Source organism: Micromys minutus, assembly GCF_963924665.1.
Source record: "Micromys minutus genome assembly, chromosome: 1".
Lineage (NCBI taxonomy): Eukaryota > Metazoa > Chordata > Mammalia > Rodentia > Muridae > Micromys > Micromys minutus.
The window spans coordinates 76825527-76843172 of NC_137969.1; the positions used below are offsets into that span (position 1 = coordinate 76825527).

At 39.4% G+C, this 17646-nt stretch overlaps 1 protein-coding gene across 1 annotated transcript in view; it reads right to left on the minus strand.

The window, feature by feature from the left end:
• The window catches only part of NME7 (NME/NM23 family member 7), a 130268-nt gene that overhangs the window by 78917 nt on the left and 33705 nt on the right, over nucleotides 1-17646 (minus strand). Inside the window, exons 6-9 of the mRNA XM_080936159.1 lie at nucleotides 14694-14804; nucleotides 12360-12410; nucleotides 10326-10533; nucleotides 7806-7911 (exon numbers count right to left, since the gene is read on the minus strand). Of these exons, the coding sequence (XP_080792285.1) occupies nucleotides 7806-7911; nucleotides 10326-10533; nucleotides 12360-12410; nucleotides 14694-14804 (476 nt within the window). The remainder of the gene's footprint in view (nucleotides 1-7805; nucleotides 7912-10325; nucleotides 10534-12359; nucleotides 12411-14693; nucleotides 14805-17646) is intronic.

The following is a 17646-nucleotide window of genomic DNA, read 5'->3' on the forward strand; positions in this document are numbered from 1 at the left end:
GTGACAGGACAGCTCAAAGACACAGAAAACAGAACAGTGAAGCGTCACAATGGAAGGAGCCACACCAGCTGCGCAGGGGAAAGCAGAGGGCTCATCCTGAACTTAAGCCGGGAGGACGAGAAAGTCACGCATGGGCCAGCTCTGCATCACTCCAGATGACTGAATGGAGCCACGTGCTTAAGGACTTTGGGTATCCTGAAGAGGGACTATCAACTGACAGTACACACACTTGTGAGCAATAACTAATCATTTTTAAAATATCAAGTTGGAGGGCTGTTTGTCGTAAAGAAATGCATAGTTAAAACACTACCGATGTGGGTTTCAAAATATATTTGGGTTCCTAAATACATGAGACGGCCTCTAATATTATTAGTCGTAGCTAACATTTTATCACAGTACAAGCTATGCTAAGGATGTCACTTATTTTAAATTATGCAGGAAATAGATTCTATCACCTCTACTAAAAAGATGGGAAAGGTGGGCTTTAAGGAAGTCAGGGACCTCACACAGGTCATGGCAAAGCCACAGAGGGGAACAGTCACTTCAAGTATTAGACACTACAAAACGAGGCAGGATTTCCAAAAAGCTCCTTCCTGCTGCTTTCTAGACTTGTAAGCACCTTCTCACTCAGATGAGTATAGATCTTCTGTGTGCTCTACGTGTCAGAGGCTCTGAAGAGACCCTAAGGTCGCTGAGATGTCTGAGACACTACAGTTGCTAGGTGCTTCGACTACTGCCTAGCAACAGATTTCACTTTACTCTCTAGTCAGGTGTTAGAGCACCTCTGGCTTCAAACAACAGCAGACACTGTGACTTTCTATTTCTTCGTCTTTAACAGAAAGGATGACAGTGAAGGCAGATACTTAAGCATGGAATGAATCTACTCAGTCCTTTGGCTGTGAGCAGTTCCAATCAACTGAGCAAGCAAATAATAGTCCTGATGTTCATTATTTCTAAGTGACTCCTGTATTGTAACAAACACCTGGAGACATTAACTCTTACCTTTTCTCAAAGTTACAATTCACTAAGGTGAAGAATTCCTGGGAGTCTTCCTAATTAAGGAATCTCTAAGAGCATTTAAAGCTCCTGAGAAAACTGAGTTAGAGAAAGGAAAGCACACCCACACCTGTCACCCTGCATGGAAGCCACCTACAAGGGGATCAAAGACCTCAGTGTGAAACCTAAAACTCTGAAGCTGAAGAAGAACACACAGGCCGTGCCCTGCATACATGGTATGGGCAGGAACGGACTTTCTGAACAGCATTCCATGTGCTCAGGAGTTAAGGCCAACAACTGACAAAAGGAACCTGATGAAACAAAAGCACACAAACAAAACCCTTCTGTATAGCTAAGAAAACAATCGACCAAGTGAAGAGGAGGCCACAGAAGGGAGCTCGCTGCCAGCTGCACACCTGACGGAGTAACATCCAGAACATTCCGGAACTAAAAAGAGTAAAGAAAACAAATGACCCAATGGAAAACAAAAAACAAAACAAAAACAAAAAAAAAGTTCACAGATCTGAACAGACAAAAATAGCCAAAAAATGTCTTTAAAAGTGGTCAACATTCTCATTAGTTGGGAGAATGCAAACTAAAACCGTTTTCAGACTTTAATCTTTTCCCAGACAGAATAGCTAAGACAAGTGTTGGCAAGGATGCCAGGGCTTGCAAACTGTGCAGCCAAGATGAAAATCGGTGTGGAGAATTCCCAAAAGGCTAAACTCAGATCTACCCCATGTCCCAAAGGAATCACTCCCGGGCACGCGCCCAATGGACTCGGTATTAACTGCTCAGCCACGTTCATCATCACCACAGTCAGAACAGCAGGAAATGTAAATGACATAAATATCCTTCAGCTGACGAGCGATCAGTGAGCATGTGGTGTGTCAACTGTGGAATACTATTTGATTATAATGAAAAGTGAAATCATGACAGGTAAAACATGAAACTGAGAAAAAATATAGAATAGAAACTACTCTACTGAGTGGGTGACCCAGTCTTAGAAAGACAAATACTGTACAGTCTCTCTCATCTGTGAGTCCTAGCTCTAAATCTTTAGATTCAGAGTAAAGGAGTAATGGGAGAAACCAGGAAAGTAAAAAGAGATCAGAGGGGCAAACAGGGAGAAAAAGTTCTAGAAAGGGAGACAGATGGACATAGTATGCACAAGCGCACACACACACACACACACACACACACACACACACAGAGAGAGAGAGTTTAACTAGAGTTATACCACAAGGGGCAATGATCCTCCCCTAAAGAGCCACAAAGTCTCTAACAAAACCTCCAGTGTCTGGTATTTAGAAACATTCCTTCAAGTTGTATTGATCAAGTTCAAGAGACTCAACATAAGCTATTACCATTCACCATGGCTGCCTGAAGGTAAGACCTTAGTGTTGAATACACTACATATTTCAGACACAGCATTTGGAGGAACAGAGCTAGAACTGACCTGAGAGTCTCCTTCTTCAGGACTAGTCCTCAAAGTATCCAAAGGTGCTACACAAGCTACCAAGGGAGAAAGCAATTAACAGCTCTACACAGCGCTAAAGCCTACAAACCACAGTGGTCCACCCAATAAGCTGTTCTAAAGGGTGTAAGTATGGTGGGCTCATATGAAATTAAAAAAAAAACAAATTTAAAAAGTTCCAAAATTTACAAATTCAGAGATATTAAAAGTATACACTAGGCACTGTCTTACATGTAGGTTAATGCACTTGGGGGAACATCTGAGAGAAACTCCATCTGTGTAACTTTCCACAGAGCACAGGACTGCAAATCTGACTTTCTAAGTAAGCCTGGCCCAAGCCTTTCTGTTATTGTCTCAACAAAGTTAAATTAGAATGCTTCAGTTAAGTCTTTCTGCACTGAAAATGTTCACACCTCCTTTACAGCTTCCCAGAAGCTGGGTGCCAAGAAGAAAATTTCATTTCAAAAGCTGGAAGCCTAATTAATAATGCAATCCGTCCCAAATTAGGAGACTGAAGCGACAGAATGTGTCTTGCAGGGCTCTTGGTCTATCAGGCATCAAGATTTCTCTTCATGTAAATACTAAAACACTAAGAGAAATTCTAAGACCCAGCTTTAGAAGTGATAAGATGTTCCTGTTACCAGACCTGCGTCAGGCAGGCATCACCAGAGTCAACCTGGCAGCAACATTAAAACTGTCAATGTTCTCAAACATGCTCTGTTTGAGAACATTGAACAAAAAAACCCAACAGTGTTTTCATACATTTATTTCAAAAATACTAAAATTGCTTTGAAATAGTCTCATTAAAATTGAAGTAATTTTACAGCCCAAACAACATTAAGATATGGACTATAGGGTTCTTTATTAGGAATTTAGACACAGCTCCAAAGAACCACGGAATATATAAACTGCAAGGTTGAGACAAAGCTTAAAACACCTTGATTTGACTAAAGAAGCAAAATTCAGAATGAACTACATCATGAACTACATTCTATATAGTAAAATAGTCTAATGCATGGATCTGTTATAAGAATGGAAATGTTCAAAAAAAACCTTCATTCTTAATTAATTAAGAAGTCTTAATATTTTTAAAAGTGAAATTGTTTGGTCATTCTATGTGCAAAAGAGGTACATAGAATGTACCGAGTTCCCTCCTTCTGCCTAGCACCAACCATAACAGACAACCAGAAAGCAGCCAGTCTATAGCTAGTAGATCACAGGTCCTAAAGGGGGACCACTACTGTTGTTTGGCTAAATGGACATGGTTGTCAAGCTGCCTAAATATTTACCTTTATACCATAGGTTTGTGCTGCTCTCCACCTTGGCCAGAGAAGTGTCCTCAGTGGGCAGCAGTGGATGCAGACTCATAGATGGTCAAAATGGTGAGAACCAGTAACTTGTGAGTTTCCAGCCTTAATCGGGATATCTATGCCAACCTTCCCCTTCACACTCCCAACAAAGGTCAAGGGGCCTCAAGAAGGGAGGGCAGAGAGAATGAACATGCTGAGGGATGGGGAGAAGAACTGTGAAAAGCTGTCATTTGGACACAACACAGCTGTGACACAGCTGTGACACTCATGACCTCATTGTAGTTTTGGTTATCTACACAAGGACAATCAGTATTCCAGTAAGCATCACTAATTGGATTCAGTAGATGGGGGGAAGTGGGAAGAGGGAGAGAATAAAGGTGAGAACACAGAAGGGGAATAGAAAGGAAGGAAGGAAGGAAGGAAGGAAGGAAGGAAGGAAGGAAGGAAGGAAGGAAGGAAGAAAGGTAGAAGGAAGGTGGAAGGAAGGAAGGAAGGAAGGAAAGAAGGAAAGAAGGAAGGTGGAAGGAAGGAAGGAAGGAAGGAAAGAAGGAAGGTGGAAGGAAGGAAGGAAGAAAGGTGGAAGGTGGAAGGAAGGAAGGAAGGAAGGAAGGAAGGAAGGAAGGAAGGAAGGAAGGTGGAAGGTGGAAGGAAGGTAGGAGAAGACATGAGAGTGGGAAGGGGTGGGTTGGAGCTATCTAGGAAAGTGGAAGTGGGGGTTGAGGGTGGATATGCTCAAGCTCCGTACAAATTGATACAAAGTGGTGAAGAGTGGATAAGAGAAAGCAACCGCTGAAGTAGTTCCTTTTAAGCAACAATCCCACTTTATGAACTTAATTTAGATGTAGGCTTTAACTAAGGAAAACAATGACCCTTTTCCTTCCTTAAACAATGATGGGAATCTTACTTTTTGGCCTGTGGCTGGTGGGGTTTGGTAGCATTTTAAATAGTTCTTTTACTAGGGAAAAGTTCAAGTGTAGTTGAAAGTCAAGCCCATGATCTCAGCAGTGGTACTGGTAGTGAAAGGTTTCTAACCAAAATAGCAACAAATGTAGGGACTGTCCTAAGCACCTGTCATATAATGTAAGAGTTTAATCCTTGGACATCCAAAAAGTACAGCATTGTTATCATTTTACAAATATGCTAATAGGATACAAAAAGGCAAAATAATTGGTCTAATATATATGGACAGTAATCAACAGAACAGTAATCAAAGAACATAACCAGATTTCAGAATAAAATTATCTACCTAGATCTCTATTACAGTTAACCTTTAGAGAACTGACTGAAATGATTTAAACCTCTATAAGCATAATAATTATATATGTAACATAAATTTCACTTTGATACCTTTCAACTATATATATTATGAAATTATATATGATTTGTTGTTTATATTCATCTGTGTAATTATGTTATATAGTTAAGATATTTTCTAATTTCCATGTATTTTCTGACTATTCATTTTATTGATAGAATTAAATTAACTACATATAAATAATACTGAGGACAAATAAACATGGTTTTGAAATTAAAAAAAAAAACAAAAAAAAAAACAAAAACAAACATTCTCCTTGCTTTACTTTTTTTCCAATTCTGAGCTCTAAGATGAAAACGTATTCAATCTTGATAAAATACCGTAAAACCTCAAACACACTTTTCTCCTCTCCATGTTTTTCAAAAAATAAAAAAATAAACCAACAGAAGTTTCTCCTTTTCCCTAGCCCTCTTAGAAGTGAGAGGAGAAATTACTGTGAGAAAAAACCTCACAGATTAAATGTAGGACTAAGAATTAACACTGCCTACATACACATGACTACCATTTATGCCCAGAAATTCTTACTATGAAAGATAAGGATGGAAGTCAGTAAATGACTTCATTGTGCACACCAGTAACTCCCCCAAACTCATTTATCCCACAATAGACGACTCAAACAGTCACTGTTTCTCTTGAAAGTTCCCTCCGACTGGGTAATGACTTACTTATCAATGACTTAAAGGACTGAACTGTGATTCCAATCTACCAGCAGCTGAGACAGATGCAGATATTTTTACCCAACTATTGGATTGAAGTCGGGGACCCCTATGCAGGAATTAGGGAAAGGATAGAAGGAGATGAAGGGTAAAAAGACCCCATGGGAAGACCAGCAGTCTCAACTAACCCAACTCCTGGGATTTCCCAGAGACCGAGTCAAAAACCAGGCAGCATACATGGGCTAGTCTGAGGCCCTGGCATATATATAGCTGAGGACTGCCTGGTCTGGCCTCAGTGGGAGAAGCTGTGCCTAATCCTGGAGAGACTTAAGGCCCAAGGGAGGGGAAGACCTGGTGTGTGTGTGAGCATCCTCTCAAAGATAAGGGGAGGAAGGAATGGGATGAGGAACTGTGAGGGGAGGACTGGGAGAATGGCAGAAATGTAAATGAATAAAATTAATTAAAAGGAAAGAGAACAGGCTGCTAAGAGATAACAACAAAGCACACACACACACACACACACACACACACACACACACACACACACACACAAAACAAACTAGAACCCATCTCATCAAAGTTGGACAAGGGAAAGAGCACTAAAGAAAGAGCAACTTATTTTTAATAATAAAATAAAAACAGAAACAACCCAAGTATACATATGGTTGCTATGAAATATTTAATCAATCATTAAAATATCTATAAAGCCACCTCAAAGGTCAGAAATGCTCACAAAAATTACAGCAACAGAATACAAACACACATCTCAGCTACAATGCACTCGTATGTGTCACATATGCACAGACACACACACACACACCTAAGAAAACATACCAAACTATTAATTTTAAATTAATAATTTTTTACAACAAGGTCTTGATACATATCAAGTACACACACACACACACACACATATATATTCCAGCCTGGCCTCAAACTAATTATGTAGCTCAGGATGACTTAAAAAGTGCAGTTTTCCTGTCTCAGACTTCTGAGTGCTAAAATTCCAAGTGTATACCGCTGTGCCTGGTTTAGGTAAATTTTTAATTGTTTCATATACAAATATGTATATGTGATTTTCAAGATTTTCTACTATATGAATGCTTAGAACACATAAAAATTCCACTGTATTGTGTACACTACTCAGTATATTCTATTTCCCAAGAAGTATCTTTTCAATTATACACAATATTTCCAAAATAACGTAGAGTAGCTGATGGAGATGTGCACAATAGACTCAAACAAACAGATGAAGAAATAGATTAAAGCAAGGAATGAGTGTGTACAGTCCCAGTGTATACCTGTGCATACCTACATATGTCTATGAGTGTGTGTATAGATACATAGAGAGATGACAGATAGATGAGAGAGGGAGGGGGAGGGGGGAGGGAGAGGGATGGATAGATAGATGGTTGGATAAATTATAGATGAATGGATGGATGAATGGAATATGGATGAATAGATAGACAGGTATACAGGCAGACAGACAGACAGACAGATGGATACATAGACATAGAGAACTAGAGGGAATATCTTCAACTCTCTCAGTAAAGATAAGCTCTGGTATAATAAACATGTGTGCCTGGTTCCCTCAAAGTCAGAAGAGGGCATCAGATCCCTTGGACTTGGAATCGTGGGTGGCTGTGAGCCGCCATGTGGGTCTGAGAACCAAACCCAGGTCCTCTGTAAAAACCAACAATTACTCTTAACTGCTGAGCTGTCTCTCTAGCCGTATACACAGGGCTTTAGTGCACTGGGGGTGCTACCTGAGTGAAATGAGTGAACCTCAGTTATGTGGTTAGAAAGACAGAGATTCGAAGCAGGAAAGCAACATCTGTTCACAGCATGCTGAACTCAGCTATGATCAGGAGCTACAGCGAATGCACAGACAGACTTCCCCTTAAATATACTCCTGAGTCATGTGCCTTCAAAGAGAAAAACCTGAAATATTAAAGTATACTTTAATTGCACCATGTTAAACACAGCAAGCAAGCAAACACAGGCACAATAAGCTATTCCGTCATAAGACTTCTGCAGCATGTCACACTCACCCTCACTGATGGCATGGGGCTTAATAATGCAGCAGGTACAATTGGTAAATTTGGCAGTGTTTGCTGGTCCACAGCCTCCACTTGAAGGAAAAAATAATTCCATTTCCTAAAGATGGAGGAGGATGAGAAAAAGGACTTGACACAAGTCTTATCTGAAGGTGTAGACTACTTCTGGAGTTACACAATTACACCTAAAGTTTCATGACAGAAAGTCTTTGTTTCAAGTTTTCTAAATGTGGATTTACAAAGACTGCATAACTTAGCTCCACTTTAGCATTATGATCAGAATAACATGCAAAGAGCATTAATCAAAGCAATGCGACAACATCATTTTGTGACCTCTATTATAAGTGACAAGGTCTCAACAAACTGAGGATTGGAAAAAAGTATAAAGTTTTTACTTTCCTCAAAATATAGTTTATAAATACAGATATAATATAAGGTTTAAAAATATGTAAAATAAAACAAGTATATCCCTACAGACACAGAAATATTAATGCTTAGGAGTCTGAGAACTACAGTTAATTAACCATAATTTATAATAGATCTATTATAAACCAAAATGAGCAACAGATTATGGCTTGATTCACAGTGGTTATTTGCTTTGCCAATAGCTCGTTAGACCAACAAGTCAGCAATCTGAATGAACCACAAAGATGTTCACATTATTCAGTTCTTTTAATGACTTAAATGTGGCCCTAAGCTGTTAGCATTTTTCTTTCCACTGTGTTCTCCATAGAAAGCTCTGTTCCATGCTCCGCATCTGCCAGCGAGCAAATGACCCAGGAATACTCTCACCTCTACAAAGCTTTTCCTGACACCTCCATCAGTGCCATGTGTCCGTCACAGCTGTGACTATTCAAGGACTTGTCACCTACCACATTATAAACTTGAAGAAAAGAACCAACTTGCAGAGCTTACTAGCTTCCAAACACCTAGAATAAAACCCGCCTCTGAGTATTTTCTTTTTACTAAATTTATATTTGAATGGTCAAACCTGACATTCCGGAGACAGAGGCAAGAGGCTAGCACAGGTCCCCTGGCCGATAGAACAAGTCCCAGGCCAACTATGGCTACATAGTGAGACCTTAATTCAAATTTACAATTTGAACAAAAAATCAAAAGGTAATAGATATGCTAATGTGCTATATTAATACATTTTATATCTTATTAGAAAACATTAGGAAATTAGAATAAGTGTAGGAAGATGGGCTTCATGGTGACATTTTCATAGAAGCTCCCACACAGTGATCTTACCAATTCCACGTTACTCTCTCTTACTCTTCCCTTTGTCCCCCATCCTCTTCTCTAATGGTCTCCCTTCTGCTTTTATGTATAAATATCTTTTAAAACATAAGCTACTGGGAGGAGAATTTACTCAAGTACTGTATATATTTGGGTGATTCTGTTGGCAGAACACTTAAAATTAGTAATTGACTATTATTATTATTATTATTGACTATTAACCTGTTTTGTCATTATAATTTCTATAATTTTATATAAAAGGACTCATACAATACATGCTATTTTTTTCTAGCTTCTTTCATCAACAAAGATATTCTGAGATTTCTTTCCCATAATTTATTCTTTTCCCTTTCTTTTTTCTTTTTGACAAATCAGGCACCACGGCGCTACACAGTGGTTCCTTCATTCATTCATTCATTCATTCATTCATTCTGCTGGGCACCTGTGATGCTGCTAACATGGCCTCTCATAGATAAGCTGTTCCGAATACTCACATCCAAGCTTCTCACAGGATAATTCTTAAGTTTTTCGTTAAAACTTTAATTTTTTTCTTTCTTTTTTAAAGATACTTTTTTTCTTTGAAATTTTTATTACATCTGTCTGTGTGTCTATCTGTGTGTATGTGCAGTGTGTATGTGCAGTGTGTATGTGCAGTGTGTATGTGCAGTGTGTATGGGCAGTGTGTATGGGCAGTGTGTATGTGCAGTGTGTATGTGCATGGGCAGAAGCCAAGGAACAACTTATGGGAATACATACCTCTCCTACCAAAAGGGTCCCAAGTAACACAGCAGGACATCTAGATTTGGTACAAGTGCCTTCACCCACTGAGCCAGGGTTCTTGCTTCTTCGTGTAAGCTGCATGTTCCAGATCTAGTCACCTACTTAGCTCACCACTGCCTGATTTGAATTACAAACAGACTAATCAAACGAAACCTTCTTCTGGAATATCTACTATAATCCAGACGCTAGTATGCTTAATTGAATTAAGTCACAAACATGAGCTCCAGCAATTTAATCTTTTACAGAAAGATGGGTAGCCACAAATGTCAGATTTTGAGAAAACTGCCCTCGACACTGTGACCAACAGGACTCATTTTAAAAGGAGGTGTGGCTTTGAAATAGCCCCTGATCTTAGGAAAACGACACCAGCTGTGTCCCGATACTACATTAGCTGTTCAAAACGCCCCAGAGTCCTCAGCAGGAAAAATGTCTTACTTTCACACAAAACAATTTCCCAAACAAAACAGAAGGAAAATATTTCTCAAAACAACTTACTCTGGCAGCAGACGCAAAAGTATCAGGGCCGTGAGCTGCATTTCTTATGCCATCTGTCCCATAGAGGGCTCGGATGCTTCCGGGGGCATCTGAACGAGCTAGCCCAGAGTTTGCCGGTCCAAGCAACCTTTTCCACTCAGAGATCGCATCATCTCTTAGGAGCTCCATGGCAATAACAGGCCCACTTGTGATAAACTGGATCAGTTCGCTGGGAAGCAGGGAAAAGCCGGAGTTAAGAGAATTCTCTGCTCTGTCAATTGAGGCATCCGCTTGACAATGAAGATAAGGTAGGGCATCTAAGCAGGAGGGCTAGCATGTTGTGGTCTCCGTCTCTGAGCACAGAGAAGTGCATGAACATGGGCAAATCCACATGAATGGAGTGCCTGACAGCGATTGGGTCTACTACAAAATCATTACAGAAGATATGACAAGGTCATTTCTTTTTGCAAGGGGAGGGAAATGCTTGTTGAATTCAGGTGATTTCGCCGACTTAAAATGCAGTCAGGTAGAGTGTTACAATAAATAACACAGTGACAAGCATGGTATTTTGTAACACTCTCAAGAACTTATTTCTACTACTGGAAATCAGAGAGTGACAACTCGAAATCAACATGATAAAGAAAAAGAATGTCAACAGGCCTTCAGAACCAGGCCTTTATTAGGAGAAAACCCGCCCTGGGGAAGGCTATCTAAGTGATGGACACAGGCTTTTATTGAAGTTTATGTCTAAGTCCCAGCTCCCTTGGAATGAAAACTGACACTTCATTTTATTTTTCTATTTCTTCATGTGCACACAATGCAACGATGAGTTTAACTTGAAATACATGCCATCCCAGCCTCTTACCTTCTTAAGCAGAGGCAAACCTGAGAGAGGACAGGCCTTCTCAGGGAAAAGCAGGCAGTGGACAGGCCTTCCCATGCCTACTGCCTTAGGACTGCATTGCACGTAGCTTCACAACCCTTCATTAATCCCTCCACTTCACTTAGAAGAACATTTCCAAGAAATAACATGGAGAAGGAAGTATCTATGCCCACTGTGCTAAGAGGACAAGACTTCCCAACATTCTGCTAGGCTTTAGGGCCAAAAGCAAAACGAAACAAAAAGAAAAAATAAAAGTAGAAAGGAAGAAAATAATTTAATTATCTGAATACCAATATTACCCACATATGAGAATCTATGCCATAAAATAAGATCCAACCTCTAACAGTCTTTAATCTCATATCCAATTACTACAGCATCCTCTAATATGAGTGTGGCCTGTGACAGCTGAGGGAATGGGGGGCTACTGACAACCTACTGATCACGACCAACTAGTTACTGCAGCTAGTCATTCCTTAAGTCTCAGTGCCACAGACCCAGCTAATTCATTCCTTAAAACTTTCTGCATATGAATTATATACATGATATTAAACTAGAAGCTGTGATTTAGTGTTATAAAAGCAAAGAACCTAAAACAAAGAACTGCCCAAAAATGTACATAATTCTAACAAAGTTTAGGAATATTTTACAATGTATGATTAAGCTATAATACAATAATTTTATTATGTAAGTGTTCTTTTTTTAAAAAAGTTATTCTTTTATGTATGATATCAAACAAAATGTCTACAACAACAGATTGGCTAAAATTTCATTTGTCTTTATTAGAAATTTGTCATTCCTTTGTCAGTGACACTGAGTATGCACATTAGTCACTTTAATTACATCCAAAATACTGAGAATAGATCTCCGTTTTTAACTTATATGATTAGCCATTTCCAAAGGAACAAAATAAATATCCTTGTATAGTTCTGTGACTATTGCTTCATCTGCCCAAGATACCAAAATAACAGCCTTAAAATACAACAGAATCGCCAACATAAAATGTAATTACAAATTCATTCTCTCAATCCAATGAGAAATAAAAAGATGCTTCTTAAAACAAATATGTCGTTCATTTGTTTCTGATTAAAGGTTCAAGTATTGAGTAGACATAAAAAGGCTTATTTCATAACAGTATAAAGAAAACCATTTTCGTCCCCATGCTGAGAACCTACTTATAGAAAGGTCTTGAGTGATGGTCTACATGAAAGTCTGTTGCTTCTTTCCTATAAGATAATAACAATAGTTATTATTTATGAAAATAATTACTTTAGCTTATAATAATACTAAAATAAAGATTAAAACACACTCATGATCTGTATATAAACTAATTCGTATATTTCCCACCAAATAGTATATTCTAAGTAATGGTCCTACATATGGTAATATAGAAAAGTAAAGTAAGAGGATATTTTTACTTTTTTATTAATGTTGCACTTCAGCTGTCTTCCGTTTTACTAGCATCTCATCATATCCTTAATACAACATTAGATATCAGATCAATAAGAGCATCTGTTATTTAAAGTCTAAACAAGTTACATAAACACGGACATCTTCTAATTAAAAAATTAGAATTAACTTCAAGCTTTTAGAGTTTAGGCTACTCTTTTTTGTCATCGGTTGGGGATACCCCTGGAACCTCACTCGTACTAGGAGGGAGCTCTACTGCTGAGCTATATGCCAGTCTTCTGAAACTTTTAATTTACTGTTGTTGCTTAATTCTTAGATTGATAGCTTCAAGGAAAAGATCTATATGTTTGTATTTTTAATTGCTTGACAAATATTACATATGAAAATCTACATTTCCACTAAAAGTATCAATACCAACAATAAAAAGTTACCATAATCTAAACTGGCAAGCTTAAAGATCTTAAAAAAAAAAAAAAAAAAAAAAAAAAGCTTTCTTCTGCTCCACCAAAATCAAAACTGTGAAGCTTTCTTACTGGGTTGAAAAGATTTTATACTATGTAACAACTACATATAAACACCAACTAATTTTTGAAATGTAGAGGATTTAGCCTGCATACCTGTCTAGCACATGCATGCAGTACCTGCTGTGCTCCAGAGGAGGGTGTCAGATCCCCTAGTTATCTGCCACCTTGTGGTTGCTGGGAACTGAACTGGGGTCCTCTGGAAGAGCAGCCAGTGCTCTTCACTGTTGCGCCATTTCTTAGCCCCTTAACTATTTTTTTTTTAATCAAAAATAAACTGCAAGTATTCAGTAGCAAAAGCCCCACAACTTTTTAGACTTGAGAATCAATTTTGCATGCAATGCTTAAAGAGCTCACCTATGGCCGTGGAGGCCATAGACCAATGTTCAAAACTTATTGTTGTTCTTTAGCTACATTGACACGGTGTCACTGTCTTCTATGCAACTGCTGCACCTACAGATGCTCTCAAGAACCTGACTCATGTAAGCTTCTTTCCAGTGAACGATGAATGCAAAGATTCTGGGCTGCTCAAGGTACCAAGAGAAGGAGATAGTTAAGCACTCAGCCCTAAGGAGCACTAAGCCCTAATGTTGAGTGCTAACCCCTAGATGTTCATACCATCCCCTCTGAGGCTCAGGGACCATCACAGAAGCAAGGGTGGAAAGAGTGTGAGAGATGGTAGCTGGGGAGAAAGGCTGGAGAGGTAATAATCTGCTGGGCTTGACACAGCCATTGCAGCCAAGAACTCAGCAGCTGTGGCTGCCTGCACTGGACCTGAGCAATACTGGATCAGTCAATAGTAGCACAGGTAACTTGTTATCAAGTATTGCATATCTATCTACTTTCCTACTGCTGGATGCTCCGTTTGTTGTTCGCACCAGCATCGTCTCAAATGTGCTAAAGCTGTGTGACGTGACTGCTGTATTGTCACCAGGTGAGAAAGAATCGCCATCTCCATCACATACCAGCCTATCACTGACCAATAAATGTGTCACTTCATTTATTTCTGTCCTGCCTGAATCAGACACTGGCACTGAAGGAGGGACACATACTCTGTTCTAAGCGTAAGTCTTTTCACCACATTCTTTAAGAAATATCTCTATTAGGCGGGCTCGTATTGCTTTTTGGAGAAGTAAATAGGCATAGTGGCATCCCACTAGGATGAGTAAAATGTGAGTGGACATTTAATGCATCCGTCCTGGCAACCAGAACTTGTGGAAATCATTAGATGTCCACACCCTCTGTTACTTTCAGACAGTACACTCTCACACAGAAGAGATTAAGAATTGCTGTTAGGAAGGCAGATGGAGCTATGGACGTCACCACGGGCAGATGAGGGCTAGGGATCTGACGAGCTTCTAGTGCTCAGAGCTCGGTGTCGTTTAGCCGATTCTCACCATCATGTTCTATATCTGCCATTCAGCGGCAGGATCTTTGTTGTTCTGTGGGTTTGTGTGCGCTTGTTTTTTTGTTTTGTTTTGTTTTGTTTTGTTTTGTTTTTTTGCTTTTGTTTATTTAAAGGCTGATGGGAAAGATAAACAACATTCTGTAACTGAAAACAAGCAACACATTAATTACCTTGACAGCGTCATCATTCGGAGTTTGGTTATAGTAAATCCACTCTTGTTTATCATCTCAATGATTTCTCCAGCCTTTGAAACTGCGTCTGGTTTGATCAGGGCTAAAGTTCTGTGAGGAAATAAAGAGTGAGTTAGAAAATGAAGGCAGTTCTATGGTTTTAATGTATGATTCCAAGCAGACATTTCCTTCACAAACATATCAGACTATTAACTTCTGAATTGAGAATATAGGGAAGTGTGTTAAAGATTGTGGTAAATATTAAAAAAGACGGTGCCCTGTTCCCACATTCCGCTCTGGGAGTGTACGGCTCTACGCCACCGCCCAAGGCAATCTGTTGGCCATATAGAAATTTCATTAATTCATCTCAGCGGCACCTCTCCCCTCTGGCCTCTCTCTCCCAGCAGAGGGCTAGTCATAAACTCTACCCACACTCCAACCAGCCGGACAAATTCAAAACTCCAGAAATTTGTAATTTAACAGTGGCTTTATCTCTGATTTTCTCAGTACATTTTACATTCCACAAAACGTCCACACCATAAACTCAGAACCACAACGAAGATGATATCTCTTAAGAACTTAGAGAAAGTATCACTATTTTTCAAAAGAAATAAAAATTAGCTAAGCCTTATTTTTAAAAAGCAAAAGGTTTTTATTTATTTAATTCTAGCACCCAGTGGGCAGAAGAGGTAGTTCTCTCTGCTGAATTTGAAGCCAGCCTGCTCTCTACATTGAGAGTTCCAGGCCAGCCAAGCATATATGACAAGATTATCTATTAAGATAATAATGACAAAATAAAATACAGTAAAGCAGAATAGGAGGAAATGGTGGAGGAAGAGAAAAACGAGTAGAAAAAAATACTTAAGTTATTTTATTTTCTTATCACACTTAGTTAATTTTCATGTGTGTTTCTATGTGTGTGGGGCATGAGCATTCTAAAGCCTGTGAACTGAAGTAAAGACTGTGACATCAGCTCTCTTCTGTCACGTGGGTGTTGGGGATATAACTCAGGCCTGTCTTGGTGGCAGGTGCCTTTACTTGTTGCACTATCTCATCAGCCCTAAAGTTCTTTCTCTCTCTCTCTCTCTCTCTCTCTCTCTCTCTGTGTGTGTGTGTGTGTGTGTGTGTGTGTGTGTGTGTGTGTTTTAAATGCAGGTGTTTAAAATCTCTATATATTATAGAATATTTTTATAGAGAGAACTAATCGGCAAGAAATTGCACTAAAAGTACCAGGAATTGAGTGTTTGTTCTCTAATAACTAAACTTATGCATGTCATGTTTTCAGTGCCTATAAGTTCTTCTACTGCGTCTCTATTCACGGCAAGGTTAAAGTACAGAGACCTAGATGTCCTCCCACCCAACAACACATGTGAACATCGAATGCCATGACAGCCTTTCACCATGAGACATACTTTCGTCCAAAGGCACCCCCCAAGCCCTACACTCAGTTCAGTTCCCACAGCCACCTCCTTGCTTGCACTGAAACAATACATCAGGGGACAGAGTCAAGAGAAAACAATATAAAAACCAATGTGTTAAATTAACCTTCTCAACAGACTGAGAAACAGATTGGTCAGCCTGGCATTCACCAACGCAGACAGGATGCGGAATGCTGGAGAACAATAGTTCTCCCAGAGCCATGCAGACGAGCATCTCTCAAATGCTTCAAGCTCTAAGCAACACTGCAGCAACCTTGTCTGTGAGAAGACAACTGGTCGTCTACCATCAAACAATATCCCAGAAGGCAGTGTGGCCCTGCTCGAGGAACAGGCTAGTTCTATGCTGTAGGTCTAAATGAGCACACGTGCTCATTTAGGAAAATGTTTCAAATATATTCACATTTGTTCTAAGTATACAACAACTCACTTTAAAAAACAATCTGTGATTTCTCTTATGTTCTTTTTACAAGCATTAAAGTATATGCTCATTTCATGGATGAAGAACTACAGTCTAAAGAAGCATCCTTCTACTAAAAACTTTTTAAAACATGGGTAATATTAAAGGGAAGGAAGGAAGGGAGAGAGAGGCACAAACAGACAAAGGGAGGGAGGGAGGAAGGAAGGAAGGAAGGAAGGAAGGAAGGAAGGAAGGAAGGAAAGAAGGAAAGAAGGAAGGAAGGAAGGAAAAGGTAAGGAAGGAATCTTGCTATAACCTTGAATTTTCAACCCTCCTGTCTCCGCTTCCTGAGTGTCAGATTTGCAGACATGTCCTACCATGCCAAGCACCTTTGAAATACAATGTTTAAGGTAGAAATGAGCTGACTAGATAGTAAACAGCTATTGAGAAAGTCTAAAATATGGAGTCTCAGGAAAGGTAAGAATCAAAGTTGCTTGTGACTTGCTAACATGGCCACTGGCAATCTGAATTTTAATATGCTCTGCAGTACTAAAGGAAGAAACAGATTTTAACAGATGATAAACCCTAAAATAATTTGGAACCAAATTCTACAACTTCAGGGTAAGCCAGAAGGCACATGTTCACATCATAGATTCAGAACTAAAAGAGGATGTTTAACTGCAGCTTAAAATGTGTGTATGCACACGTGTGTGCATGTGTGTGCTGGTGCATGCGCATGTGCAAGCCCATCATGGCATACATTTGGAGATCGGAGGACAGTCTGAGAGGGTAAGTTCTTTCCTTTTACCATATGGGCCCCAGGAATCAAGTTTAAGTTATAAGACTTGGCATCTGGCACCTTTATCCACTGAGCCAACATATCAGCCCTAGAACCTAAAAGTTCTGAACTTGGGTAATGCTCACAGAGACCACCTACTCCTCTAGGAAACAGATAGTCGAGAACTGTTTCTCCCCAGGAGCTAAGTAAGTTTATTCTGCCCCTCAAGAAATTCTGCATAAGCACACAGCACATCCATCTTGCACACTTATGCAGTACTCCCACACACATACTCACAATAATCACAACATAAAGAAAATATGAGAGAGGGGGAGCCAA